We start from the raw sequence: 27,517 nt of genomic DNA, 5'->3' as shown, positions 1-27,517 counted from the left end.
CTAGGGTCGCGGGCGTGCTACAGTCTATCCCAGCAGTATTTGGGCGATATGCGAGGTAGCACCTGCAAATATAACAGATCTGCAATGCTTTAGAACCTTCCTTGTTGGGTGGGATAGCAGAATTTTTATATATGCATTGAAAATGTTACTCTCATACTTCTGTTTAGGAAGCGCGTGCAGGTTCATACGACCCCCCCAAAAAACTGCACCCCCCTCCCCTCCCCATTCAAATTGCAATAGACATTACCCTGCAAAAAAAAAAAACTGGTTTCCCTTTACCAGCTTGCTCCTCGTGCGTAATTGGGTCATAGAACCCACAGCACCGGGTCGGGTCGCATCCAGAAGCGTATGGAGTGTTTTTCTTTACCATACAGTCAAGACGTAGGTGGAGCGTCTTAACCAATCACACGCGCCCGGGGGCGGATCGCGAAAGGCTGGCTACCGTGGTAGATGTGCAAAAAAAAAAAATGGATCATTTAACGCTCATCTTCTCTTTTCATATCCCGATGAAGAGACTCGCGTTCCTTTGCTGAATTCCTTCTCAAATGTTCGGACGTGGCGTGAAAAGGAAAAGCACGCACTAGAGTTCGCTTGGCGTCTGTCTGTCTATCCGGTAAGATCCGTGAGCGTCGGATGAAGTGTGGGATTTCTGCCGCTCCTATGTTGATGTTTGGATGCTGCATTGATCCATAGGATTGCATGCATTTCAACAAGTTTGACAGCGTTGCTTGTCTTTTCATTTCTTTCCATCCATTGTCAGCACACCGCAATGGGCAACAGATTTATTTGCAAAGTGTGAAGCCCACCTATCAAAACATTGTATTCTTTGCAGCAGCAAATCGAATAAGACTCTCGTCTAGTCTTTTATCTGAACTCAAGTACATCACCTCGCTCTCTATTCATGAAGTGGTGGAGCAGGAGGGTGATGTGTGCTTCAGGATGCTCTTATAGAAGAAGGTGGATGTGGGAGCAATAGGGTGCATTATGTTTTGGCTGCAATCCTATTATTAAGGTTCAGAGCACGATGCAGCAGGTTCTGTGGAGTCGGTGCTCTCGTCCGACATGGACCCCGCTACCTGATCTCAAGTGGGGTGTTTAAACATTTAGTGCTGCTTGGAGTACAATAACCAAATGTAGCTGATCTGTCTCCATTATGGAATTGACTGATGATGCTCTGCATTGATATGTAAATAGAAGATTGTTGTCCCCTCAGACTGGATCGAAAACAATCCTGGGGGGGTCGTCTACCTTTTTGCCTGAAGTCAGCTTTCCGTGTTCCTGGACTGGATAAGCGCCCCCTGAAAATAGGTAAATATATAAAAGTATACAACAAACGTTGCAGGAAAAAATGGTGACATACCTATAAGGGGGCATAACTTCCAATTTGTGTTCATGCCTTGCTTGATTTTGAACAATTTAGGAGAAGATGGAAAGTTGTCTGAAGCTCCAAATTTATTACAGTCTGCATTGGAGACATTGGAATGGTGAAGAAGCCAAGTGTCAGAGTGTGCCACAGTGTGCTTGTCTACATGCCTTTGGAGTTGAGCGACATATTTATTTCTGAACCACGCTTTGTAGTCGTGTACAATTGCACTCCAGCGTACTTCGAAGGCTAGCTTACATTTGGTGTTGTTATAATAATAAAATCAGCGCTCAGTATGCTTGCAGTACATGCTACTATTAAAACTAATAGCTGTTGTTTCTTATTAGTTTTTGTAAAGGCAGAATTATGAATTTGTGGGGATCATTTTTATCATTTTATGTTTTATGAATTTATTATTTATTTTTATTGAATTCTATTTTTTTTATGATTATTGTGAATTGCTTAGGTGTACCTAATGTAGTGTCCTGTGAGTAAATTAGCTCTATAATTCTGCATGTATTTTTTTTTTATCTGGACTTCTCCGATCATGTACACAATAATCATAATTTAAAAAAAATCACGAAACACCAGCTTTCCATTTGGTTTTAATCTCAAAGCAACACGCATTCTAATTATATTTGGCAATGACTTGTTTCTTGATAAAAGACTTTCCTGGAATAAAGTGTCATCATTATCTCGGCTGCAGTGGAAGGGCTCTCGTGGGAAGGCGCATTCTGACAAGCCGTGCAGAGATTCCCTCTGATTGATGAGATGTTTCTTTGGATATGACAGCTTTTCATCTTAATAGCAATTTGACGTCCATATGATGCTTTGTAACCCGCCCCCTCCCTCGTATCTCGTCTGGGTGCTTCCCGATATAGACGCCGTTCGCTATTTCCATTGCAAAAATGAATCCTTGTTTTGCCAAGTCTTCCATGCATGTGTGATTTTGATCCTTTTATTCAAGGTCATGAATAATTGAGGTGAAAAGTGTCAGCTTTTAAAGATGATCCTTTCAACGGTAGATACACCTTGACATTTTATTAAATACAAGAGTCGGACTCTTCAGAAATAATTGTGCTCATTTTCAAGTGATAATGAAAAGGACAAAGGCGACTAAAAGAACTGTGTCGATGCAATTTGACCTTTCATAAACCTTCCTCCTATCATAAAAAAAAATATTCTGTAATTAATATTTTTATGTGTGTGTGTGTGCCACCTTTAATTTTGAAGAACTCATTTCAGTATATTTTCTTGTCACCAACAGGTCTTGGTCTGATTGTTTGTAGGTCGATGTAATTGAGCTTGCGTGCCATGCGCTGCATGTTTGATCAACTCTGCTTCCCGCTCTTGTTTATTGACAACTGAGCACTTTGTATTTCCTCTTCTTTTATATTCAGCGTATGCCCAGAGCTGATTGTCAGGACTGATTTTTATTTTTTTTTCCTCCCACCCCTGCTGCAGATTTGCTCGTTTTCACCCGGCCCGTTAACATCATTGACAGTTTTATTGAGGTGGCGTTGACATCCTCAAGAGTGTTTCTGCTCATCAACGTTGTGTTAATTAGCCCTTGTGTTGTTGAAGTGGAGCATTTTGTTGAGACTTAATTCATCAACCTCAGCTTGTAATTAGGATGAGCACAATTGTTGCGGCTTGATATAAACATCGTGTTAAGAAGCTCTCTTGGGACGAAACTTAGGTATGGAAATAAAAGTTGCTAGCTACAGGAATCGAGATGGATGATAATATAGAAAAGGTTCTTTTTGATCTTTTGATATATTCCATGCAGCATGCGAACATTTTGGGCACCTCTGCAATTACTCAGGTCAGTCCAGTTCCCCTCGGGGTTCTTTTGCACTACTGTCACATCCGAGGCCTTTAATCATAGCGTTTAATTTTAGCCCGGGCCTCACCGCAAAATTTGTGTTTTTCCTCAGTACACCTCATTTCGCTGAAGTTATACGTCGGCACATTTTAGCCAGTAAAAACACACTGCCAGATGTGTGTTGGACACAAAGTCACCTAAACGTCTGCTGCTATTTAACAATGGTATGAGTGGTGCTATTTTTAGGTCGAGATTTCCAAACTGCTATGTCAAACATGTTTTCAAGACGGGCCACGTCGTCATGGTTACAACACGGCGTCAATATAAACATAAATCGAAAAACAAACAATTTGGTGCTGGGTCCAGTTACAATTGGGTTTGGCTGAGGTCTTTGCAGAAACCACATGAGCACAATAACAAACCTGAAAACAGAATAAGAATGACCCTGCCCAATCGCGAGCGGAAAACCGCAGCCCCGAAGGTCGAGATGAAAAGAAAGAAGCCATCCTGGACTTGTAAAATATTCATCATATCCTGCATTTGCTATTTTCCATCCACGTCACATGCAGTAGTCGTATATTACGATTCAGGTGTGGGCATCACATGCGAATAATTTGAATGGCTTATTGGGATTCATCGTATGACAAAGTGTACTCACCTTGAACCTCTTCTTTCCGCCTGGGTGCAATTTATGGAGCCTCGTGGCTTTTCCTCCAGTGCTTGTCGCCACCGTAATGGTCCGTGATTGATGTGTGACCCACGGACCTCTGCCGCTACTTAGAGCCAGGTACTTGTGGCCATCCATAAGTGCATCTGTCCTTGTTAATTTGTAGCTTCAAGGAATTCGCTCAAGCATTTCCACTTCTTCATTATTTTTTTTTTGAAGAAGCACATTTTGCACATTCAGAATGTGTTTTTATATTGATTTATGACCCCATAAATGTATGACCCCTTGCCATCAAGTTTTATTTGTGATAGGACATTAAAAGCAGATAAAACAAAGGAGAAATCAATGTTTTAATTAGGAAATTGTGAATTATTGATAACAACTCTATGTCATGGCTTTCCAACTGTTTCCTGATGAAAAAAAACAATTACTGTAGTGTTTAAATTATGCTGTGTGAATATTTGCATAAAGGTATGCGACGTAATTTCAGTCAAATGTCTTTGCATAACGTGTACAATGAGTTGAACAACACACCCAACTTCAATTTATATATTTCCTCCAACTAGCAACTACCTTCATATGAGTCAGGGTATTATTTCTCCACGTTTCTCACACGGTGTGGCCGCCATCACTTGTTGGCTTGAGTAGTGAGGAATGCGAATGAGTGGTGGAGGACGTGGGCAGGTGAGTCGTGAAAGCTGCCTTTGTGTGGAAGCTGGCAGTAGGAACACTATCCTCTACTGTGAGAACACACACACATATACTGTACATATAGAGAACCAAAAAAAAGTTAACCGTTAAGGATCTAACTGAAAATGTGAAAGTGAATAGAGATGTTCTTCTTCCCCCCCCCCCCCATGTTTCTTTTTAAACTGCTAGACATTTATTTTTTTCCTCACTCCACCTCAACTCCAAACGGTTTGGGCTTTTATGTTGAAGCACACACACAAGGTGTCAAAATGAATCGATGAATCGACAACAAATCCATTATTCATGTCATCGACTCGTATTTGAATGGAATAATGATTTAGACACCACAGATTGTCCAAATCTCCTGATTTCAGGCTCTAAAAATAATAATGATATGATTTATCTAGCATACTGATTCATTCTTTAGAACCATCAATACCTCTTGAGTGATGTTGCTTCGCTGTTTTTTCAAGCACGAAATAATACCAAATAAATGAAATCATGATTTCATGAAAGTAATGGAATCAATTCTTCATCAACCGTAACGTGAGTTTCATTGAAACAAACTTTGTTTTGGTTGAGGAGTGGCAACTTTCTGTGTACTTAATGTGTATTCTTGTTTGTTTGTTCCTTCATAGGAGGGGCCTGCCCACAGCAGTTGCTCCTAGCACCATGAGGCAGAAAGCTCGGCCGGAGGGAGCCAAGAACTCTTCCTTCATTCCTGTCGAGCGGGCTGCGGTGCCGGAGAAGAAATGCACACAGCATCGGCGGAGGCCACGCATTCCACAATCCAGCCGGCTCAATCCCGCCATCTGAGCCTTGACAACAAATGGGAAAGACATTCCAGGATTGACTGACGGTGAACTGGGACTGCTGCGTCTTCTTCCTAAATGGCAAATAGGACCAGGCCACACTTGGAGGAAGCGGTGATGTCCTTGTTAACACATTGCCCTCCTTTAGAAGCTCCTTGTTAGAAATCACTACTCGGCTGGCCGCTGCCCCGGTGAGGCTTCAAAGCTGAGGGGCAAAGGAGAAGAAGAAGAAGAAGAAGAAAAGTCAGCCACAGAGAAGAAAAAGACTGTGACAAGCCCCCCCATGCAGGCGCGGAAGAAATATGTTCTGCTGGGCTTGTGTACCTTCTGCTGGCTGGTTCTCTTTTACTTCGGTAGGGGAGTCCGGCTACCTGTACGTCTGCTCCGGATGCTGACGAGCCAGCAGGCCGAGACGGCGCGACCCTGGCCCAACTGGACCGACCGGGCCTTCCTGCCTTGTTACGCTCACCTGAACGAGCTCCAGACCGACCCCGGGACGTCCGAGTCGCCCCGGCAACGCCGACAAGCCTGGTCTGTTATTTATAAGGACAGCCACTGCCGCATGGAGACTTGTTTTGACTTTTCGCGGTGTCGGCGTCGAGGGAGAGAAGGATTCGGGGTGTACGTTTACCCTTCGGAAAAAAACGACCGGGTCTCTGAAAGCTACAAAAAGATCTTGACGTCCATATCGGAGTCCAGATACTACACGCCGGATCCACGCGAAGCCTGCTTGTTTGTGCTCGGGATCGACACCCTGGACAGGGACCAGCTGTCAGGACAGTTTGTGCACAATGTGGACGAACGCATTCGGGGTTACCCTCTTTGGAATGATGGGCGGAATCACCTGATCTTCAACCTTTACTCGGGCACTTGGCCCAACTATACAGAGGAATTGGGTTTCAACATAGGCCAGGCTATCTTGGCCCGAGCCAGCCTCAATACGGAACATTTCCGACCAGGTTTTGATATCTCCATCCCGCTCTTTTCAAAGGACCACCCGCAGAAGGGTGGCGAGCGAGGTTGGTTGGTGAGGAACACCACCCCGCCGCGGAGGAAGTACCTGCTGATGTTCAAAGGCAAACGCTACCTGACAGGCATCGGCTCAGATACCCGAAACGCTCTCCATCACATCCACAACGGGAAGGACATTGTGTCGTTAACGACGTGCCGCCACGGGAAAGACTGGGAAAAGCATAAAGATGCCCGTTGTGACCATGACAACCTGGAATATGAGAGGTAAGCTTGATTGACAGTCAGTGTCCAAAAAATGACTAATCTCAAAACCGCAAAACATCATTTACGCTGAAACGGCAGTCTTGGAGCTTGTTTACATTGGGAGGTGGGCAGCAAACGGATGAAATTGCTTTGGAGTGCAATGAAGGAGCTCATTTATTCCATGTAGTCCATTATTGAAACTCTGCAGTGGCTTTGAGAAGAAGCGGCCAGAAGGACACTAGCGGGAGTGCTTTTTGTAGATGTGTGATTTCAGCCATCTATCCCAAAAAAAAAAAAAAAAACCTGCGGATAATCACTACTATTCTTGTCATGAGCTTTTGGACCTGTGCCAGGCTTAATGAGGCTCTTAGAAGGTGGTAGCAGGTTAATGAGCGGATACATCTGCTCCGCCGGCAGATTAGCCTGGAGGGACGAGGTCAAGATCCGTCAAAAGGAGAAAGTGGGAGGGGTTGAAAAGGGACAAGCAATGGATGCTGGGAAGGAGGCGGGGCTAGTGAAATAGATTGAAATGAACAAATCGCTGTCATCAAATCTAATTGGATATTTATTTTAATCCACCATAATTTTCTCAGGATTTTTTTTTCATCCAATCCTGCTGAGTAACAACCAAGTTGCCAGTACAATAACCTCCAAAATCAAGATTTACTTTCGAAAGTTATTTGTGCTGCATTAAGGATAAAAAAAAAAGAACCACAAAATTTAGAGATGTAAAAAGAGACAGATTTGAGGTTAGATGCTGTTCTGTTACCTAAGGCATCAAGAAGACGGGGAACAAGTCATTAGATAAAGCCACCGCAAAAAAGTAAAAGTAACTTGGGGTTTCTTCAAACAACTTTATGCAAGAATGGGTGACAAATGGGAGGAGAGGCACAACTTAAAGCACAAGAGAAGCCGTGCTGCAACCTAATGGCCTAGTTTGCTTCGCTTTGGACCGTTCTCTAAGAAAGTGAGGAACAGTGAATGCAAATGAGCGGGAGGAGGGGGCGGCGAGTCAAACCAGACTCGGGGTGGCCACTGAGATATGCAAAAACGCCAGAGTGTACCTGAGTTCAATTTGGACCTGTGATTAAAAAGACATAGAGAAATGTCAACAGAATGGAAATGGTTTTGTTTGTTTTTTTTCCAAGAAAAAAACAAAACGTTTTTTTTCTCTTCCCCCATGACAAGTAAATGCGTGTGTCAAACGTTAGCAAGTGAAGTGTTTCGGGCAACCCAGACGAGAAATGCGGCAGCTCACTATAATTAGGGGAAGTGAAATTGTATCTTTCCAAGATGATGTGGTCTCTCTCTATGTGTCTGCAAGTCCGCTTTCGGATATTTGGAAAAGAGAGGAATCATTGTGATTCTGTGGCTCTTCAACACACTGTTCTCCATTGTTGCCTCCGACCCGCCAGCTCATACTTTTGGATCCCGCATGTCAGTCTTCACCCGACATTCAATATTGAGTCACCAAGAACAACTTTACAAAAAAACTAAAATTATTTTTACTTCATTTATTTGATAGAAATAGTTATTTGCAGGATGCAGAAGCAAATGTTTCCAAATTTTATATTCAGAGCTTTGATGAGTCCCCACATTCCAGTATTTAAATGGAGATCTTGTTCTGACCACAGCTATAAAGCAAACACGTTTCATCTAACATGAGGACATGCTCGCGCGGTCACAAAAACAAAATAGCAAATAATAAATCAGCATGCAAAAGCGCTCACTATTGACTTTGCTTTGCACTCCCCTTTTTTTTTTTTTTTTTTTTTTTTGCTCAGACTGCGGCTTCCCAAATTCCAAAAATAACATTTGATGCGTCAATCTTGAAAAAACAAGAAATGTCGGTTCGAAACTGCTTTGCTGTTCCTTCCTTGCATTGTGTGTTGTATTTTCACTCTCTACAATTCTTCCACCTCTCTAAGTAGCTTGCGTTTATGGTTGGGGGCATTAAAGGTAACACTTGCCTTGTGTTTCCAACCAATCACAGTCAAGCCGGATTAATGCTCCGGCTCGGACAGGCTGAAAGTATTTTTAAATCTTCCGTACTTGTAAGTAGGATTGTGAATGGAAACTTGCATAGGGTATATTCTTATTTACACATGCAAGGTAAATAGCTGAAATGATTTGTTGTGTTTGACCCAATTTGAACCCCTTGTCACATTGTAACGTCCCTCCCCTTGCTGCCTCTTAACAGTTGACTGCAAGTCTCCGAACATCATGCTCAGTTCCAGTATGAATAATGGAACAGTAACTTCTTGCCTTTCTCCCTGTGAAGGCAAACTTTCTGGTCTGGAAGATTTGACACACACTTGTGACTTGCACATTTTGCACTCCATGCTAGCTAAAGTCATGTATATATAGTCCAATCTATGCCGCTCTTCCACTATGCATGCAAAGGTCAGGTTGTTCCATTCGTCAGATTTAATAAGGAATCATGTTGATTTTCTTCAGTACCGATATTTTGAAGCCGATATTCATTTGGGGTAAAATTTTGTCCGAAGAAAGCGAGGAATCGCTTGAGGGACGTGGATAACTACCTAATGGGTGTCCATTCAGGGTCTTAATCGGGCTCTCCATCAACCTTTGCTGACGCTGGCGGGATCATAGCAGGAAAGGCCTCTGGCAACCTTGCTTGCTGTTGTCCGGGCCAACTGGAGCGGAAAGGCTTTGACAATGACAATACAGTTCGTAGGGAGGAAGGCAGGGATGGAGCAAGACAAATTCCTTAAGGAACAGGAATCCAGTGTCCTGTTTTCACTCGGTTAGCATTTGCCTGACCCCATCATATCTGCTTTTTGTAACGATCTGGAAAGCAAATCTTATTTGTTTTATTTCTGATGTCTAATATTCCAGTGAAGTACAATTTAAGGCTTGACATATTTGTGATGTTATTTATTTATTTGGGAGTTTTTAATATTCATATAGATTTGAGATGAATGAAATAGTATTGTTTATCATATTCATCAAATTGCCAATTTGAGTTCTTTTAATATCTATTTTTTTTCGGAATCATTTTATAGTTGTACTCATTGGACGGCAAATGAAACGCAATCATTTGTCATGATAATCCAAACCACAGAAGACTCACTAATGTATGCTGCACTAATCTGATCTCCAGTATAGACAGAGGTTTTAATAACTCTGCAAGGTATTGGGGTTAAACTGGTATTTACTGTACAGCAAATGAATGAGGTAAATCTGTCGAATTTTTAACAGCGCAAATTAATGCGGGGTTCTGTTGTTATGCTCGTACGAGCAAAGCAATCACTGACATTTGACCTCATTCTCTCGTTGGTGACCTTTTCTTGTTAGATCATACTTTTAGTTGTTGTCATCCCAGCTACCCTACAGGAAAGCATGTGTGACGCTCTTAAATTCTGCACACAGCTGGAAAGAAAATTGCAGCAAACATCATGAATTTCTCATGAGATCTGCCGTTGAACTTTAATTTAATGATCGCTGCAGTGGGACCGCTCCTTCTTTATCACCTTTGATGGATGAGAAGCAAGTTGCGAGCCCAGCGAAAATTTAAGAGTGGCAAAAATGTGGCGGTTCATTGTTGTGCAATGTGGATGACATTCAGAATAATTAAAAAAAAGAAAGAATAATCTTCTGCAACAGGTAACATGAGCCAGTTGAGCAAAACATGACATTCAATTAGTCATGCAAGTGAGAAGATTCGAACTTGCTACTTTCATACGTTTCCACTCTGTCGAACCCACACGGAGAGTTTAATGACATTGAAAAATTTGGTGGAAAATCACCCCAAATGATTGTCATTATAAATGACTTTCCCCCGTATTTGCATAGGGCATGCATGCCATTTCCAAAGCACATGCACTAATGACCATCCAAATTAGAGCCCTAAAAGCTACAGCGCCATTTATTGTATCACATTTCGGATTCAGTGCATTAAGCCGTCTCCTCCCTCACAATAGCCAAGCAAGCACTTACACACACTGTCACACTCCATCATGCTCTCTAATAGGCTAATCGGAGGCGCTCCGTAGACAGAAGTAGGGTGGATCTATATTCCGTCTCTGCAATTCTACCTCCATGAACTCCAGGGAATCCGTGGAACCAATAAAAGTCTTGTGATGTATTCCGCAAAAAGGAATCCATACTGCAACGAGCTCAGACTATTCTCTTTTTAAAAAATATATAAAGTACAAGTTTTGGCATATTTGGTAACTTAGCGTCTCGTTGTAGTTAATGATGTGTTTGTTAGCAAACTAAACTAAACGCGCCTGTATTTGTCTTCAACGTGGCATTTGTTGACATAAAAACAACAGCAGATGGGCCAGAGAGACTAGAAATGTTATTGTGTCATAAAACATACGCTCCTATAAGTGTTCTCTGTGCCGCATTGATTTCCAAGGTTAATGTATGATGATGATTAAACTTGCGGGTGGGCTTTATTGATCCCGGTGGAAAAATTCTGGTAACTAAGCAGCTATTGTAGAACAAGTGCGGTAAGTCATTCATAAAAAAGGAGCAGCACTTAGGTTGGATTTTTCTTTTGCTTAATCAATATAAGAGATTTGTAAACATCGTGTTTTATTATGGAATAGCGTGATCATCAATCCTTCTTGTATGATATCGCTAAACTGTTTTTTACTTGTTTTTAATGAGTCACGAAATAATAACAAATAAACAAGTAGATAAAAAGTAATCAAAGATTTTTTCCAATATACATGAATGCAAATAAAATTGTATCCGAGTCATCGATGAATTGGTTTTATCTACTGACAATATTTGAATGTGCACTGACTTTAAGGTGAAACAGCACATTTGTGCCCGTAGGCCATTTCTATCTTCAAAATAAATAAAATACAGGTCTTTCTGGTTCACACAAAAACATTTGTCATCCCGTGAGACTGCTACCTTAGAATACTGATGTGCTTTTGTCGGGTGATTATTTGCTGTCTGTCCTGCCATCTTGTTTGGTTACCAATTGGGAGCAAAAAACAAAACAAAACAGAGAGATAGAAATTATTCCGTACTCTCTTTTCACCCCCTCCCTCTTGTTTGCCGTAATGCATCATTGATCCATGCTGGGGAAAAAAAAAAATTGCTAATTCACCGAAGCTTTCTCTGCCTTATGCCCCGTCCGGGGCTGTTGACTTTATTCATCTCCTCGCCTCCTCGCTTATTGACTTCCCCGAAGCTCTACCCGTCATCCCTGCTGGACTATTCTTGTCAAATGTTGCTAACGACATCAGCGCTAACAAGAGATGAGTTCAAAATCAAAGCATTGGACACTGAGGATCTACTTTTTGAACGTATCTCTTCATTTTGTTTTTTAATTGGTCTTAGTGGGACTCCGTGGTCCTTCTTTCCCGGACCTCCTTATGGAGTCTGGAAATGGCGTTGTATTTCAGAGTGAGAGATAACATAATGAGGTCTCAGTTCAAGCATTATGTTGCTCATTAAATCCCAGGCAGCTCTTGATTGGAAAGCTTCAGCAGCAACCGACTTGTGACTAATGCAGTAGCTGATTAAAAGGTGCTGTCTGGAGTTTATTTTCCACACTGGCACTAGTAAACAGTATAACTCGGTGACAAGATTATAATAGTTATGAGTTTCCACTGGAAGCCACTTTCTTGAATCTGTAACTTTCCGCTTCCATTCTAATCATTTGAATTTCAAGTATTTGTTTTTACATGCACCACAAAAAGGGATAACACATTACAGTTCAATTTGCAAGTGGCACATTCTTTCCTCCTCTGCTTTTTTTTTTTTTGTATATCGCACTTGCATAAAAATAACAATTTACTTGTGCATAACGAGCAAAGTGTCAATCACCACTTTGTTTTCATTACATCTTCCTTATCTGGCCTCCCCAGATGTTCATGAGGGATGAGAAACTTGAGTACGGAAGTATTTGATTCTACTTTTGGCTCCAGTCTCTTCTTTTCAACTGGCTCCCCTCCAGAGGCAGCACTGATTCTCTTCGCCTTTTCCGTGTAAAGCAAAGCGATGGGGCACTTCCCTCGCTTGCCAGTAAACTGGTCAGAGCTAATTAACCACTAATCTCTCAGCTGTCACTTTCTGAGGCGGAATTTGGACCGACTTCAATCTCCCTTCTCTCGTCTTTGCTTTCTCCCAAAGAGCTTTCGGGTCCCTTTAGACAAGCACCGAGCGAGGCTCAAACCGGACCCCCGGTGCTCAGTCCTGACATCAAACACCTGGGTCTTATCCGGCTTTGACAGACGTTAGCCACCTAGAGAAAATTGAAAGCTGGCCTTAATTGAGCGACATTCATTGGGAACACTTGAGCGAGACCGTCAATAAATCATTTCAAATATGTCGGCCTTCTCAGGAAGGGAGTGGTTTCAGGACAGCTGGGAAGGAATGTAATGGAATCCTTGAAATGGAATATGGAGGGAAGCATCCCGGTGTGCTTGCTTGTTTAGTTCCAAAGCTATCTACAGTTTCCCAGCTTTTCATATTTGCTATTAAAACAAAGCCAAACTCCCAAGAGACAGCGCCAATATGCTGATTTGCACCGGTGTCCTTTTGTCTTTAAAACTTAGCGAGATCTCGTGAAAGCCTGCCGGGCTCAGGTTACAGTGCGAGTGTTTTGCCCTAATTAAATGCAACATGTTGCTGTTTATGCTCTTAGGAGAGCAATTTGAGAGATTTTTGCAAGGCAGTTTGTGTATCTCGCTCTTGCACAAATGTTGTTTTGTCATATTTGATCTATCCGGAGGTCCCACTGTTACTCATTTATTCGAAATGTTCCCTTTGTTTATTCCTCACTTTAAGCTTGTTACTCCTGCTGTACAGTTTTCTGTTAATATTTATATGCTGCCATGCACGTTTTTGGTTTTTCATACTCAGGCAGACTACGGCATCAGGCGACTTTGTTTTAAGGTATCGAGCATTCGTGAAGGACGCCGATACCAGCCACCGATACTTAAAGCGAAACAACAATTTGCATCAGAAAGATAAAATGATCAGTCATTGCGTTATGTGAAATTTTATGCATGACAAGTTCTCGTGGTATCGGTATTTGGTATCGGTATCAAACATCCTAATTAAAAGTGAATTCTAAAAATACGCCGAAACAAAATGTGGAAGTTCATTTATAGTATTATGGTAACATTATTTTAGTTTTGAGCTTACTATTTCCACACAGCCAATTGAGTGTAGATCTTATTTTGAGAGCCATTATATCTTGCGCCCTTGGAAAGTGATTTGTTATTATTGTAACCCTGAGGGCAGACTTATTCAATAATATACTCCAAAGCACAGCCAAGCCAAGCAGCCATATTTGCCCTTAAAAAAAAAAAAATTCTCTTGTGGCGCCACCTCTGACATTTTACACCTGAGGCAGCCAACTACTGAATGTTTTCTTTGGCACAATGAAAGGTTATACGTCATCCCAGAGCCGATAATAATTTGTGTTTCTACCGTTTAGCTTGCTTTGCAACACGGACTTGAGCTTCTGAGTCATTATATTTCTTCCATGTCTGGATCCTTATTTTGGAACCCTCCACAGGGGCAGAATTGAGTGCTACAGAACAACACAAGCATACTGTCGATGATTGTGTCGCCGCTGGAAAATGCACACTCCCAACTCCACGTCTAATTAACTTTCCGCTCCATTATCTGCGTGTTTATGTTACATGGGTGCGTGAGGAAAAAGAGGGGGAGGTCTGATTTATCATGCTGCTTTCATTAAATTATTCAAAATGGGATATGCACTATTGAAATGCAGTTAAGGAGGTGGGAAGATGCCGGTGGAAAAACGCTTGAGTTATTTTGTTGTTAGTGGTGCGCCTATAAACGTTCATCTCAAAGTAACGGTGCAGAGATCCTCACATGAAAGGCTATTAGGGTATATCTTGTTTTTGTTTGTTGGATACTAATTCTATGAACAGAACAGCAACAAGAGAGCTGCTGGAATAACCACAGCACTAGTTAGTCATTCATAATGCAAATCTTATCTTTCAAACTTCTACTTTTTTTAATCTGAAAACCAGCAGCAGAAAATTTCAGCAGTGTTGTTTATTTCCCAATCTGAAATGTTGGTCATGTCCAAGTTTTTTTGAGCTGTCCCAGCACATAACGTCGTGATTGATGCGAGCGGAGTCGCAGTTGTTTGCTAGCAGCGTCGTTCATTTCGATGCTGTCAATCAAGAGGAGGGCAGTTCAAGGAAATTTTGCCGTTTCTCTACTTTTGATTGAATTTATCATTCCTCCTCTGTTTGCTTCAAGGAAAAATACATTTGTAGCTATCATGCAGCACGGACTACTTCAAATTTCAATCATAGTAAACATACTAGAGGACTTTTATGACTTCAGTAGATGTTATCATAAATATATAATTATTTTTTTATGATTAAATTCCCAATATGATAAAATGTTGATAATCCAATTCCCCTTTTGTAGTTGTTTGTTATTGTGCATGTTTACCGGCCTCCAAGCCATCCAGCTATCCAGCCAGCCAGCAGACTCTCAATGGAATGTTCTGGAGAGGCTCTGGAATGAGTCCAAGTCCTCCACAGTGCAGCCACTGTCTCCACAGCACTCTTAGTGCTACTCAAACTCTGGATGGTCCGTCTGCATGAATGTATGTATAGTTTGTGAACATCCCGGGGGCGGGGGATCCATTTCAAATGTTAATGTTTTCCATCTTAGATGCGAAAAATATTCTTGTGGAGTAATGCTGAACGCTAAGAATGGAATTTATAATTCTATATAATTACTTTCTTGTCATTACCCGGAGTTGTCAATCATGTTTACGTGCCTTTCGGCCATTCATATGTGAGTGGTTGCTCAGCTAATTTTTTTTTAATTGTTTTTCTTCATTGGATTACAAGTGCATTCAGAGCAGTTCACAAAAATATTCTTTTTTTTTTTCCCTCCTACTATCTTGTTTGAGTTTGCTGACAAAAAAAATATTTGAACAGGAATTTGCAAAAAGCAGACAAAGCTTTCGGAGCAAATGTTCATTTTGTTTGTTAATTGCATAACAAGTGCTGGCACAGTCAATATTCAAACGGAAATCAACTGTGTGAATGTGCGTAAAAGCTGTTTTGTAAAATGGAAAGTTGTTTGTATGCTGCGGATGCATTAGACTTGCGCCCAATCAATCGGCCTGACTTGACTCACTCAACCTTGTCTGCTTTTTGTCTGAGGAATCCATAATTCCGTCCATAAGCCTTCCAAGATGCCTTCCATCTTTCTTTAACATGTATCAGTCCACCTGATCTAATTGATAACAGCATAATAACTTCAAATCAGAACTGCTTAGCGGAAATGTAGATCAACAATCACCTGACCTCCCTAAAGGCCTCGTCCTCCTTCGTCATCCCTCGAGACGGCATGTAATCACCACTCAGCTAGGGTTTGAAAGCGTTGCCATCTACTCGATACATCTTTAATTCCGATGTACAGAAGGAAGCTTGTCAATTATTTATGCGCTGTGCGTCCACTTGAGTGAAGATGGTGAAGCAGCTTTTGTCAAGTGGTGGTGAAATGTAAGAAAAGAAGTGTTGGTGGCTTCTTATTATCTGCTCGTACATTTTAAATGAAGGACTCAATCAAGTTTACGGGATTACAATTTCTCTTGTATGACATCAGCCAAATTTAAATGCATCAGTTAATACCACACAGTCGATTACAAAATCAGTATATATATATATTTTTTTTTCAGGGTTTTGGTTTCCATAGGGCGTTTTTTTTTTTTTCAGGCGTTTGCATCAGTCAAACAGGTTTAGACACACTTATGTGAGCATGGATTTGTAAATATGCATATGCACCAAATCTCCCCCCGGGCCACATGTTCAAATGCGACCCCGTTTCAAGAAGCCCGTTGCACATTGGCAATGTCAACAGCGTGAAGTAAAGGCCGCGGTGAAGAGGAGCTGCCAACGCCGCCATTGATTGATTTCACAAGCCCTTTAGTCTCTCTTTGTTACTGCTTGACTTAATGCTTCCTCCACGAATATATTCCCCCTTTTCTCCTCCATCACTGAACATTTTGAATTGACTCTTGTTGCCGCATTGTAATTTATCTCTTTTTCTCGCCTTGGCACTCTGTAATTCTCCGTGGCCTTCGGCCGACTTCAAACTTGAATGACTCCTTGTTTATGACCCTTGCAAAAAAAAAAAGACATCTGTTTTCTGCCTACCTTGTACTGTCTCTTTGACTCGTGCTCGTACTCCCTTTTTTCTGCTCCACTTATCTGTCTCCAGCCCGCTCAATATCCTTTTGCAGGTGAAAGCTCAGATTTAGAAATGACTGCAAATGTGAATAGATGTGACAAAAGTAATTAGTGTGAATGTTTGAGACTGTTTTTTCACAGTGAGGTAACATAGCTATAAAATAAAATCTAAGATTACATAAACGAGAATGAATTTTTGTTGATTTATCATTTCCATAACAATATATATTGAAAGAGACAGCACAATATTGCTGCATAGTTTCCTCAATTTCCTTATTAGGGCAGCCTCAAGCGCATTGAAACCCGGGTGATGTTTAGAGTCTCGTGTTACACATATTTCATCTAAAGCAACATTTTTCATCAACATATTTCTTGGTGTGGCTACAATGTAATATCGCTGTGCGGTTGCGTCACCATAGCAGTGCTCAACTTTTAGATTCAACACTTTACCACACAAGGCCGTGTCGGGAAAAGTGAAATATTATGATAAATGGGACCACTATATGAATAGCGGCTCTATTTAGAGGTGGCTCCATAAAACAAACAGCCGTCCAACCATCGTAAAACACAAGGTCGGCGCCGTTTGAAGTCTGACAAGGAGTTGCCGTTCTCTATTTTTGCAGGCTGGAGGCTAATCTCTCGTGACGCACATTTCATTAAAAGAGGGAAGAAAGAAAAAAAAACATTCGAGCCTTTATAGTTGCAGGTTTTTTTTTTTTTTTTTTACAAGAGCTGGAAAGAAAGGTTTTATACATTTGAGTGATGGCCACAGACATTCTCGAATGATCCAGCAGTCTCTGCAAACTTTCCCACACATTTGAGTTGAAAAGAAGCTGCAGCATGGCAGCCATACCTATTGTAGGCCCCACCTGTGTTCTTAGTGCAGCTGCTTGTCTATATGTAGCAAATGTTTGCTCAGAGCTTTTAATGCCAAGCGTTATTCCTCTGATGTCATGTTTGTTGTTCTGTTTGGCTCCGCATTTGCTTTTTGTGCTGTTAAAACGGCTTCCCGCTTGCTTTGCCAACAAAATGGATTCAGTTGAACGACGCTGCTCCGTGAGATTAAGAAGTTGATGATAAAATTGTGTTTTTTATCTCACTCTGAAGATCATCTTAATGCTTGTTCACTGCTCCTTTCAGCCATCTTTGTTCCCGCCCCTTTTCCATCTTATCTAATATCATAAATTATGGAGGAAAGTAAGGGAGAAATCCTTACTTCAAAGTCCCATGGCAGGCCTTAGCCTTCTCCACTTTCCGTTCAGCATCCACTATGGAAAATGAAAGCAAGGTTTTGGCTCTTGCGCCTGCTGAGAGTGTGTGTGTGTGTGTGTGTGTGTGTGTGTGTGTGTGTGTGTGTGTGTGTGTGTGTGTGTGTGTGTGTGTGTGTGTGTGTGTGTGTGTGTGTGTGTGTGTGTGTGTGTGTGTGTGTGTGTGTGTGTGTGCGTGTGTGCGTGTGTGTGTGTGTTTTTGTGCATGTGGGTGAATAACTTCGCCTTGCTCTGTATTTCTAAGCAGAGAACCTGATTTGAAATCAGTCACGCTAGACTTGCAGCAGACACATTGTGGATGCTGGGAGACATGGGCCTAAAAAAACACAATGAGCTTTTTCCTGCCTTATTTTCTTACCTATAGAGAAATCTTTTTTTGTTTTTTATGGAGCCTTATCAAACTGTCAAGATGACTCTACACTGATATTTTTCAAATGCTGATTTCATATATCAAAAGTAGGTATTGGTGCTACATGCTAGGTATCTGTGACTTGGTATCGGACTCATCAACAACAGGCAGAGCAAATACGACTTTTTTCCTTGTGCAAGAATGCCAAACTGGTTGATGACTCCATGGCCATGTTAGTGTGCTGCTGTGCTTTTAGCCTAATGGAGAGACAGCTGTGCTCCCATTTCTATATATAACCAAACGACGGCGCATGATGAGCCTTGTCACACCCACTCAGTCGCGATTCCACCGAGCAGACCACTGTATTAATACGCACGGTATTTTTGTTACAATTAAAAATAGCCATAACAATCTGCTAGCTCTATCTAATTGTTATCACAAACATGGCAGTTTTTTAAACACCTCAGGGTGAATAGTGAAAATGGTTTCAAGGGAAAATAAATCAACATTAAATAGATTTGGCAAAATGCACTTTCATAAGCCTGGCTGGAACTACTTAGGAGTACAGTATTTAATATTGCTGTAATCTGCATAATGCTGGAAATTTGGCAGTCAGTGGATGTGGGATGCACTTTAAATTCTGATCTATGTTTTGGAAGGCTTTTCTCCATGTGCCCTTTTTTGTGCAAAAACATCTTGCATGCATGTTTTTGATTTCGCCTGTAGCTCTGTGTGTGTGTGTGTGTGTGTGTGTGTGTGTGTGTGTGTGTGTGTGTGTGTGTGTGTGTGTGTGTGTGTGTGTGTGTGTGTGTGTGTGTGTGTGTGTGTGTGTGTGCGCGTTGGTCTGTGCGAGTACTGGATTGAGGTATAAGTAACAGTGTTAAGGGATGAGCTGGTTGCGGGGTCGTATCTTTTCAGATTAGAGAGCTTAGTCCCTTCGTTCTGTGTAATTAACGAGAGATGGAGGGAGAGAGGCCGATAAAGACAAAGAGCAGGGGATGGTCCCAGCAGAGGAGGAATTGTGTATTAACAGGATATGGGAGTGGACGTTTGTGTGTGTGTGTGTGTGTGTGTGTGTGTGTGTGTGTGTGTGTGTGTGTGTGTGTGTGTGTGTGTGTGTGTGTGTGTGTGTGTGTGTGTGTGTGTGTGTGTGTGTGCAGCAAGTATTAACGTAAACACCCTTTTATCGCATTGTAAACATGTTTGAATTTGACTCCAGGATTTTTTTCTCTCCTAGGGCTAAAGGGGATCTTGATTTGATATCTTTGTGGAATTGTGTGCAAAAAAAAAATAATGTTTTTTTTTTTTTCTATCCGTGTAACAGAATTTGTTTACTCAGTGACATTAAGTCAGCATTCTAGTTCTGTGACAAGATAAGGTGCGGAGAGAGTGTGGAATGAAAGACGGATAGGAAGGAGCGATTGGAGGAGGTGGCTAATCCGTCCATCTGTCACAAGAAGACGCAGTGAGTTTGCCATTGGAGGATGCTTCCTACGTGTGCGGAACAGCTGCGGGATAGGATTAAGCACCGGGATGCAAAAAAAAAATTGGTTGAAGTGATATTGAGACGAATTTGGAAAAGAGAAGATCTGAAAAAAACAAAATCTATAAATTCTGACGGTGGCAGTTAATCCATAAATTTGGTCAACCCCGCACATAATTTACAAATACACTAGTGCGGTTCCTTTCTGATGACCTTTGACCTTTAGAGTGATCAACTAAGCAGAAGTTGCTGTCAATCATACAGCTTCCATCGCACCCGCCCCTTTGTTGCTTCCCATCACTCTTGACTCGCACCCGGGTCGATATCTATTTAACTGTCACTCGAGTAAACATGAAGGGTCAGAGGTCGCGTACCTAATCAATAATGAACACGGAGAAAAGAAAAGAAACTTGAAGGAGGTTAAAACTAAGTGGAAGAGATTGGAAGATGGTAAAAGCACTCAAAAGAGGGCAAGCTTCCTTATCACACACACACACACACACACACACACCAACCAGCTTTGATCCGTCTGGTCTCACACTGTGCCGATTGCCTTGACATAAATAGAGCAATCCCGCTGTGTTGTGCCGTGCCGTGCCGTGCCGTGCGTATCTTGTGGCGAGAGCACCACTGCAGCCAATGTCTCTACTTTTGCCAAACTGCAGCCGAGTAACATCAAATAAATCATGGCAATATTACACATTAAATCGGTGATGTGGTTGACTCACCCGATTGGTTCACCGTAAGAACGCTGTCAAAAATATTTCAAAAATATACTCTGAAATTTCCGTCCGCCACTCGAGTACCTGAGCTATGCTAAGCGCCATGCAAAAAAAAAAACACAATAAAATTCCGCCTGAAGACAATAGAGTCTCATTAAAAAAAAAAAAAAAGTGTAACATTCACAATATGGCCCCAAGTCATGCATTGTGGCATGCACAAAAACAGCAACAAAAAGACAGAAGTGGGTCACACTCACCAGTTCACCCCTAAACACATTTGTCATCCTCAAACAGTGAATGCGCATTCATTAAGGTTTTTTTTTTTTTTTACGTTTCGTATGTGCACGTTGTCCATTTGCTTCTACATCTCTACAAATTCCTTTTTTTCTTGCAAGAGATGAGATGCAGGTTTCAATCCCATACGCAAGCACCTGTCGCTGGTAGCGCTTGAAGGAATGATTGATGCACAGGCTTTGCTTTTGGGCTCTTTTACATAGCGGCGCTATGAAATATGAGCAGCCTCAGGTAATGTATTGCTAGGCACTGCAGGGAAAATGTCTTTTTTTGCAGCAGCAACAAATCAATAGGCCGTAGTTGCTTATGTGGCTTTTTTATTTTCAACATACTGCATATTAGATTTAGCCGTGCCAACATGCCTGGGGGTGAGAAAAAAAAGACAACTTGGATGATTTATTGGTGGACTATTATGACTAAGTTGCAAAAGTTCTGCTTTGACGAGTGTGACTGTATAAAATATAGATATTTTTTTAGAGCATTTTTCTTGTTGCTGAATGATTTTCCCGTTATCTGTTTAGGTTCGACTACCAAGAGCTGCTCCATAATTCCACCTTTTGTCTGGTGCCTAGAGGTCGACGCCTGGGCTCCTTCCGCTTCCTTGAGTCCTTGCAGGTAAATGAAAATAAAAATATACTGTTTATCTATCAGCATTTTCTGAGAAATCTTTTTTAATTTATAACTTTTTTTTATCCTTGGTCCCCCTATCGGAAAAAAATATTATCTTCGCCAGTGCTAGTAGAGGGACAACAAAAATACATTTCAGTGATGTACAGCAAATAGCAGAGTGAACCTGGAGTCGTACAAGTTGCAGATAATGACCAATTTTGCTTGATGTTGTCTGTAGACACCTTAATAGCCACATCTGCAAAATGGTCTATCCAAAGCATTGCACCATTGAATGGAAATGTGGCCATCAAGTTTCATTTGTTCGGGCCCTTTAAATTAAAATGAGCCCATAAACAAGCGCTGACGCATACGCGCCGTTAACAAACACTGTGGTCATATGCTCTTGCCCATAGGGGAAAATGGATTGAGTGAGTTGAATTCTGCATGCTGCACTTCTCCTCCTGCCACCCAAGTCGATGTTCTCGCGCCCCGACAGGAAACAGTAGTGGCTGTTTTTAGATTTGATCATTGCTGAGCTCCCCTGGCTACTGCTGCTGCTGCTGCTGCGCTCCCTTGGCTGAGTGTTTGTGTATGTGTGTGTGTGTGTGTGTGTGTGTGTGTGTGTGTGTGTGTGTGTGTGTGTGTGTGTGTGTGTGTGTGTGTGTGTGTGTGTGTGCGTGAGATTGAGGCTGAATGGACAAATCTGCACACAAGCCACAAGGCTTGGCACCAAACGCAGCTCCTTCTGTCTCGACCCTCCGTCCTCACTTTCCTCTTCTCCATTCACACCACTTTTCCCATTTTTTTCCGTACCAACCGAGCCCACAAAGAACTGGCAATTACAAAAGCGGTTACGCCAGCGTTCCAAAATACACACGGACAATCCGGCTCGTGCATACAGTACACTACGTGCGCCGGCTTCTAAAAACAGCTCCAGTCATTTAACGGAGCCTCCATTTTGGCTTGTGGAGGGTGTTAGGGCACTTCACTCTTGGGTCAAAGGACTCACACAAGCCTTTGGCTGCAATTCCATTTGCATAGCTGAATTGAATTTGGATTATCACCGCAACCTTGTAACCTGGGGCATCTCACACGTACACACACACACACACACACACACACACACACACACACACACAAATTCCCAGGCTGTCCTTCGGCAGGTCTATTCTAGGAAGAAATGTCACGGTGAGAGATGGTGAAAGTGTTTGATCGCCACTACTTTGCTTTAACCAAGCAATTAAAAAAATCGGACCTATAAAAATCAGAAGACCACACTGAGTAGAAATTAAAAGAGAGCGCCAAGAGATTAAAAAATCAACAAACACGCACCCAGGGGCTAATGGAGAAGTCCGGAGGAGGGCCGGGGAAGTTGGGGAAAAAAAAGCAGAGCTACTTCAAAAAAAAAAGCTGTCAGTGAGTCAGATGGATGAGGCAACATCAAAAGTCAACTCCAATAAAGCACGAGTCTTTCGTGTATCAAAACGGTTGCTTTTTATTCCGCACCAGTTCCCTCCTGGTTTACATCCCCCGAGTGGCTATTGCTCATTAGTACACCAAAGAGTCAGCACCACTGCCCACGATTGCTTTGCGTGTGTTGCAAGTGTCCAACCTGCAGGGCGTCGTAGGACAGAATAAATTGAAGTTCTTACTCACTGTGATGTCACTCTTGGGGTCACGCACTCTCAAGTTTGTGTATTAAATCACTTCTGGATTGTTGCATTTCAGTCCAATTATTATATTTGCAAAAGTCTCAAATGTTCCAAAAGATCTATTGACTCATCTCAAGTGTAAGATTGGAAGTCTGTGTATTCTTTTCTCACCATCGATCGTATCATGTGCTTGCAGGCGGCGTGTATACCCGTGTTGCTAAGCAACGGCTGGGAGCTGCCATTTTCTGACGTCATACAATGGAACCAAGCTGTCATTGAAGGGGATGAGAGACTACTGTTGCAGGTAACAAAATAAATCTGCCAGGATGGTCCCCACACCAAAAGCATCTTGAAAAGGTGTTAAAATGTTCATCGGATTTTCTTATTTGAATTTTTTATTTGAAATGTGAAAATTCAAATTCAAAAAATCTGCATGCCCCCTTTTGGCTCTCTGTGACAACCAAAATGGGTGCACTCTTAACGAGAGTCATTTTTCTCATTGTGTACATGAAATGGAGCCGTGCACATGAACCCAAACAAGAGCAAAAAGGTCTGATGAGAGGAGACATGCTCAATTTGGTTCCGACTATAGCACATGAAGAGCTTGACCTCATCAGTAGCATTGCGCATCGTGCCGTAACACGTGAGCGTGACACTCTTGCACGAGAAGCTGATTGAAGAAAGGCCACACTATAGAAATTCCTCCTCTCCAAGGTAAAGAGGGAGGCTGCATGAAATGCAGGAACCAAGAAAAAATGAGCATTCATTTAAAATAGAGGTAATAGGAGGCTTTAACATAAACTTGAATGTGTTGTGATGGTGACAGAAGCAATAAGACACACTTGAAATGCTTTCATTTATTTTTTGGCGGTGATTTTTCTTTTCTCTTTAGGTGCCATCTACAGTGAGAGCTGTCGGAAATGAACGCGTTTTGGCTCTCAGACAGAGAACGCAGATGCTATGGGAAGCCTACTTCTCTTCTGTGGACAAGATAGTCCTCACCACACTGGAGGTAAACTCGAGATTCATTCTGAAGATAAAAACAAATGAAATCAGCACTTTTTTTTACTTTTTACTTATTGACACAACTTTTTATTTTAAAATCAAAATTGCATAATTATTCCCTGAATATGAGAAATACAATATAAAAATATGCAACCACACAAATAAATAAATGAATAAATAAATAAACAAAAAAGTAAATAAATAATTGCATTAATTGATGGATACATAAATATTTAAAATAAAACAAATAAATGCATGGACATCGTCATGTACACTTTCATCAAGGGATAAAATATAAAACACAGCAATGGTACAATATCCAATGCCGCACGGACATTAAGTGCTTTCTTTTTTTGAACTTCTTGTGGATACTTTCTCCTAAGCTCAAACATGAAAGTATTGTGACTGGTGAATACTAGTCTGCCTCTCCGTTAACAGGAATGCATCTCATCTTCTCATTTGCAATGAAAATGTCTGCAAAAAGAAGCAACCAAGTCCTATGAAAACACAACTTTTCCTTTGCAATCATGCGCACAAAACCTCCCCGCTGCCACGATTGCTGCTTTTAGAAAAGCCTCTCTGGAAAAGAGTTCCATTTGAATCAAACGCTACTCTGTTATGATTATAGAGTTGAATTCCGATCAGTCCTCCCAATTTTTCACGTTTGACTTTGTTCTTGCTTTTTAGACCCATTTTCAAAGCACACACCTGAGGTGCCTGCAGTCTCAAAGAACCCCTTTAATGTACAGACAGGACAAACTATCATTACGTTACAAATCTCAGTCCAAACCTGTCCGATTCCGCCTCACCTCGTAAATTTGCTTGATAGTATCCCAGACAGGACGTTTGTTTATTTTTGTCTTAGCACAGACAACACACACACTGCTGTGAAATTTGCAAAGACCACACGGTGAGCAATGCATGTTCCCTTAGCGCTTCCATGTTTCAAAAAAAGCTCAAGTCTGTCTGCCTGAAGTGTGTTTGCTGCTGGGGATTTATGCTTGAGATAATAAAGGAAAGGTTCTGGAGGTTGGTGATAAGCTGCTTATATACATACAGCAAGCTGAGGGGGGTTGTGTGGGAGAGGAGGGTGTTTGGGGGGGGGGGGGGGGGGGGGGGGGGACCTCTCCCCATGGGAGACAGCTGTGCAGTCAGCCTGAGGTCAGTGAAGCACAGGGCCATGTAGTGGGATACCACAGTTGTCGCCTCAAGGACTCCCCCTGTTGCTGTAAATAAGAAGTACAATATCAAGTCAACACCACCGAAAAGAATTCATCCTATATTGACAATAAATGATCTTTTTCATATCCCCCCTCTGCAGATCATTAAGGATCGTGTCTTTTCTCACATATCAAGGAACAAATACATGTGGAACTCTCTGCCAGGAGGTCTACTTGTCCTGCCAGAATATTCCACTCACCTTGCACATTTCCCTTTCTACTACCTGAGCTTAGGTAAAGAGCAGCCAGCCTTTAAAATCGATCTTTCTTTTCATATATGTGCACATCAAAGTATTTGTGTTCTGCTGAAGGTATCAGTCCAAATCAGGAGTTCACTGCTGTCATCCACGCCGTGTCTCCATTGGTGTCCCAATCTCAGCCAATCATGAAGTTGCTCCAGGTGGTGTCAAAATCCAAGTACTGCTCCCAGGTAAGTCAGCAAGCTGTTGTGTGTTACTAGCTGATTTGGATCAGCTCAAATGATCTCTCTGTGCCATATTAGATCATCATCCTCTGGAACAGCGAGAAAGCGCCGCCCAGTCGCAGCAAATGGCCTCCCATGCCAGTTCCCCTCATTGTGACGGACGGCAAGAAGAAGGTCAGTGTCGCCTTGGCTATGCTCATATTTGACTGACAATCTGCAAGTCCCTATTTTGCCCTGAACCACTTCTTCTGTAGCCTTTCATTTTGACATCTGTCATCTAGCTTCATATCCCTACTTATCTGACAAGTGGCATTTATTACAATTTGTGTCAGTCATTTAGTTTTTACAGCCGCCCTGGCAAAAGCTCATTTCTTGTAACCAGATCATCTCAGACTCATTCTCCTGATCTCACAAAGTACATGGCAAATAAAAAAAAAAAGTGGCCTGCGGTGCCGTAAGATTGACTGCTGTATCGCTCTCGCAGACGACCAGTCGCTTCCTGCCTCATGTTGCCATAGAAACTGATGCGGTGCTGAGTCTGGATGAGGATACGGTCCTGCTGACGAGTGAGGTGTGGCGCAGGATTTCAGTCAATCTCAAAATAGAATGAAGTCGGCTTGTAACCCCTCCGTGTACTTGTTTGTAGGTGAACTTTGCCTTCCTGGTGTGGCGCAGCTTCCCTGATCGGATCGTGGGCTACCCTCCTCGGAGTCACTTTTGGGATCCCTTAAAGCACGCCTGGGGCTACACCTCCAAATGGACCAATGACTATTCCATAGTACTGACCGGGGCGGCCTTCTACCACAGGTAAAGCGGAATGCACTATGTTTTCTAAAGGTTTGCACATTTATTTATTTTATTTTATTTATTTATTCTTATTTTATTCATTCTTATTTTATTTATTCATTTATATACTATGATGTATTTTGTCCAACCTATTCTAGGTTTTGTGAGTATTATAATGAACAAACTATTATATCTGCACAGGTACTACCACTACCTGTTCTCGCACTACCTGCCGCAGTCTTTGAGAACCCTGGTGGATCATACCTCCAACTGCGAGGACATCTTGATGAACTTCCTGGTTTCTGCTGTCACTCACTCACCACCCATCAAAGTGGCTCAAAGGAAGCAATACAAGGAGTTGCCTAGTCCACAGGTAAGGAAGTGTGTGTTAAGTCCAATTTGACTCAGTGTGTGAGCTTTTTTTTTTTTTGACCCACTAGTCCACAAAGAATGTCCCCTGGGCCAACCCGGAGCATTTCAACCAGCGCCAGGAGTGCGTCAACACCTTTGCCAACTGGTTTGGCTACATGCCTCTGGTCCATTCTCAATTTCGCCTCGACCCTGTGCTTTTCAAAGATCAAGTGTCAGTCCTCCGCAAGAAATATAAAGACCTTGAGAGGGCATAGAGGAGATGGACCTTGCTTCCATGATGTCCAATTGGGATGGAGACAGGACTCATAAACTGTGTGGACAATCGGAGGAACCCCTGCTGGATTGTGGATCAATGCAAAGCCGTGTTGAGTGTAAAGTGAACTTGAATCCGTCCAGTCGTGAAGACGCGAGACCTCCTGTCGAGGAACGAGCGTCGTCGCTGTGCATGGGAATGTCAGCGCCATCTTAGGAAGGTGGTACCAGTGCCATGTTCTCTGGAGCTATTCTTGTCTCGGGATTACTGAGCAGGGGCTGCTGCCAAGGAAAACAGCAAAAAGTCAACTCAAAGAAATAAAGCCGT

General features: G+C 42.1%; 1 protein-coding gene across 3 annotated transcripts; it reads left to right on the top strand.

Moving 5' to 3' along the window:
- The first annotated feature begins 298 nt into the window (after positions 1-298).
- ext1c (exostoses (multiple) 1c) lies at positions 299-27,517 on the top strand. Of its 3 annotated transcripts, XM_085901094.1 has the most exons (14): positions 299-381; positions 513-613; positions 1,214-1,308; positions 5,184-6,593; positions 21,391-21,484; positions 23,327-23,434; positions 24,023-24,142; positions 25,457-25,589; positions 25,667-25,785; positions 25,858-25,953; positions 26,264-26,350; positions 26,426-26,586; positions 26,767-26,938; positions 27,006-27,517. In XM_085901094.1, exons 4-14 carry the CDS (start codon positions 5,641-5,643, stop codon positions 27,189-27,191), a joined length of 2,229 nt encoding a protein of 742 aa, XP_085757220.1. In that variant the 5' UTR covers positions 299-381; positions 513-613; positions 1,214-1,308; positions 5,184-5,640; the 3' UTR covers positions 27,192-27,517. The 3 variants fall into 3 exon arrangements, with proteins under 3 accessions (XP_085757220.1, XP_085757219.1, XP_085757221.1); XM_085901093.1 differs by lacking the exon at positions 299-381 and having other exon boundaries at positions 436-613; XM_085901095.1 differs by lacking the exons at positions 299-381; positions 1,214-1,308 and having other exon boundaries at positions 436-613.

This window comes from Syngnathus leptorhynchus, chromosome 20, assembly GCF_054491065.1.
Source record: "Syngnathus leptorhynchus isolate UIUO chromosome 20, UIUO_Slep, whole genome shotgun sequence".
Taxonomy (NCBI): domain Eukaryota; kingdom Metazoa; phylum Chordata; class Actinopteri; order Syngnathiformes; family Syngnathidae; genus Syngnathus; species Syngnathus leptorhynchus.
Note: the sequence above shows the minus strand (reverse complement) of the source record. Positions and strands in the feature narration are given on the sequence as shown.

What these genes read in the sequence shown, in the direction of transcription:
- ext1c (XM_085901094.1), top strand. Translation starts at nt 5,641, where the DNA reads ATGCAGGCGCGGAAGAAATATGTTCTGCTGGGCTTGTGTACCTTCTGC. An exon ending in TTTCTACTACCTGAGCTTAG is followed by an intron (nt 25,590 to 25,666) that starts GTAAAGAGCAGC and finishes GTTCTGCTGAAG; the next exon opens with GTATCAGTCCAAATCAGGAG. An exon ending in AGGAGTTGCCTAGTCCACAG is followed by an intron (nt 26,939 to 27,005) that starts GTAAGGAAGTGT and finishes TTGACCCACTAG; the next exon opens with TCCACAAAGAATGTCCCCTG.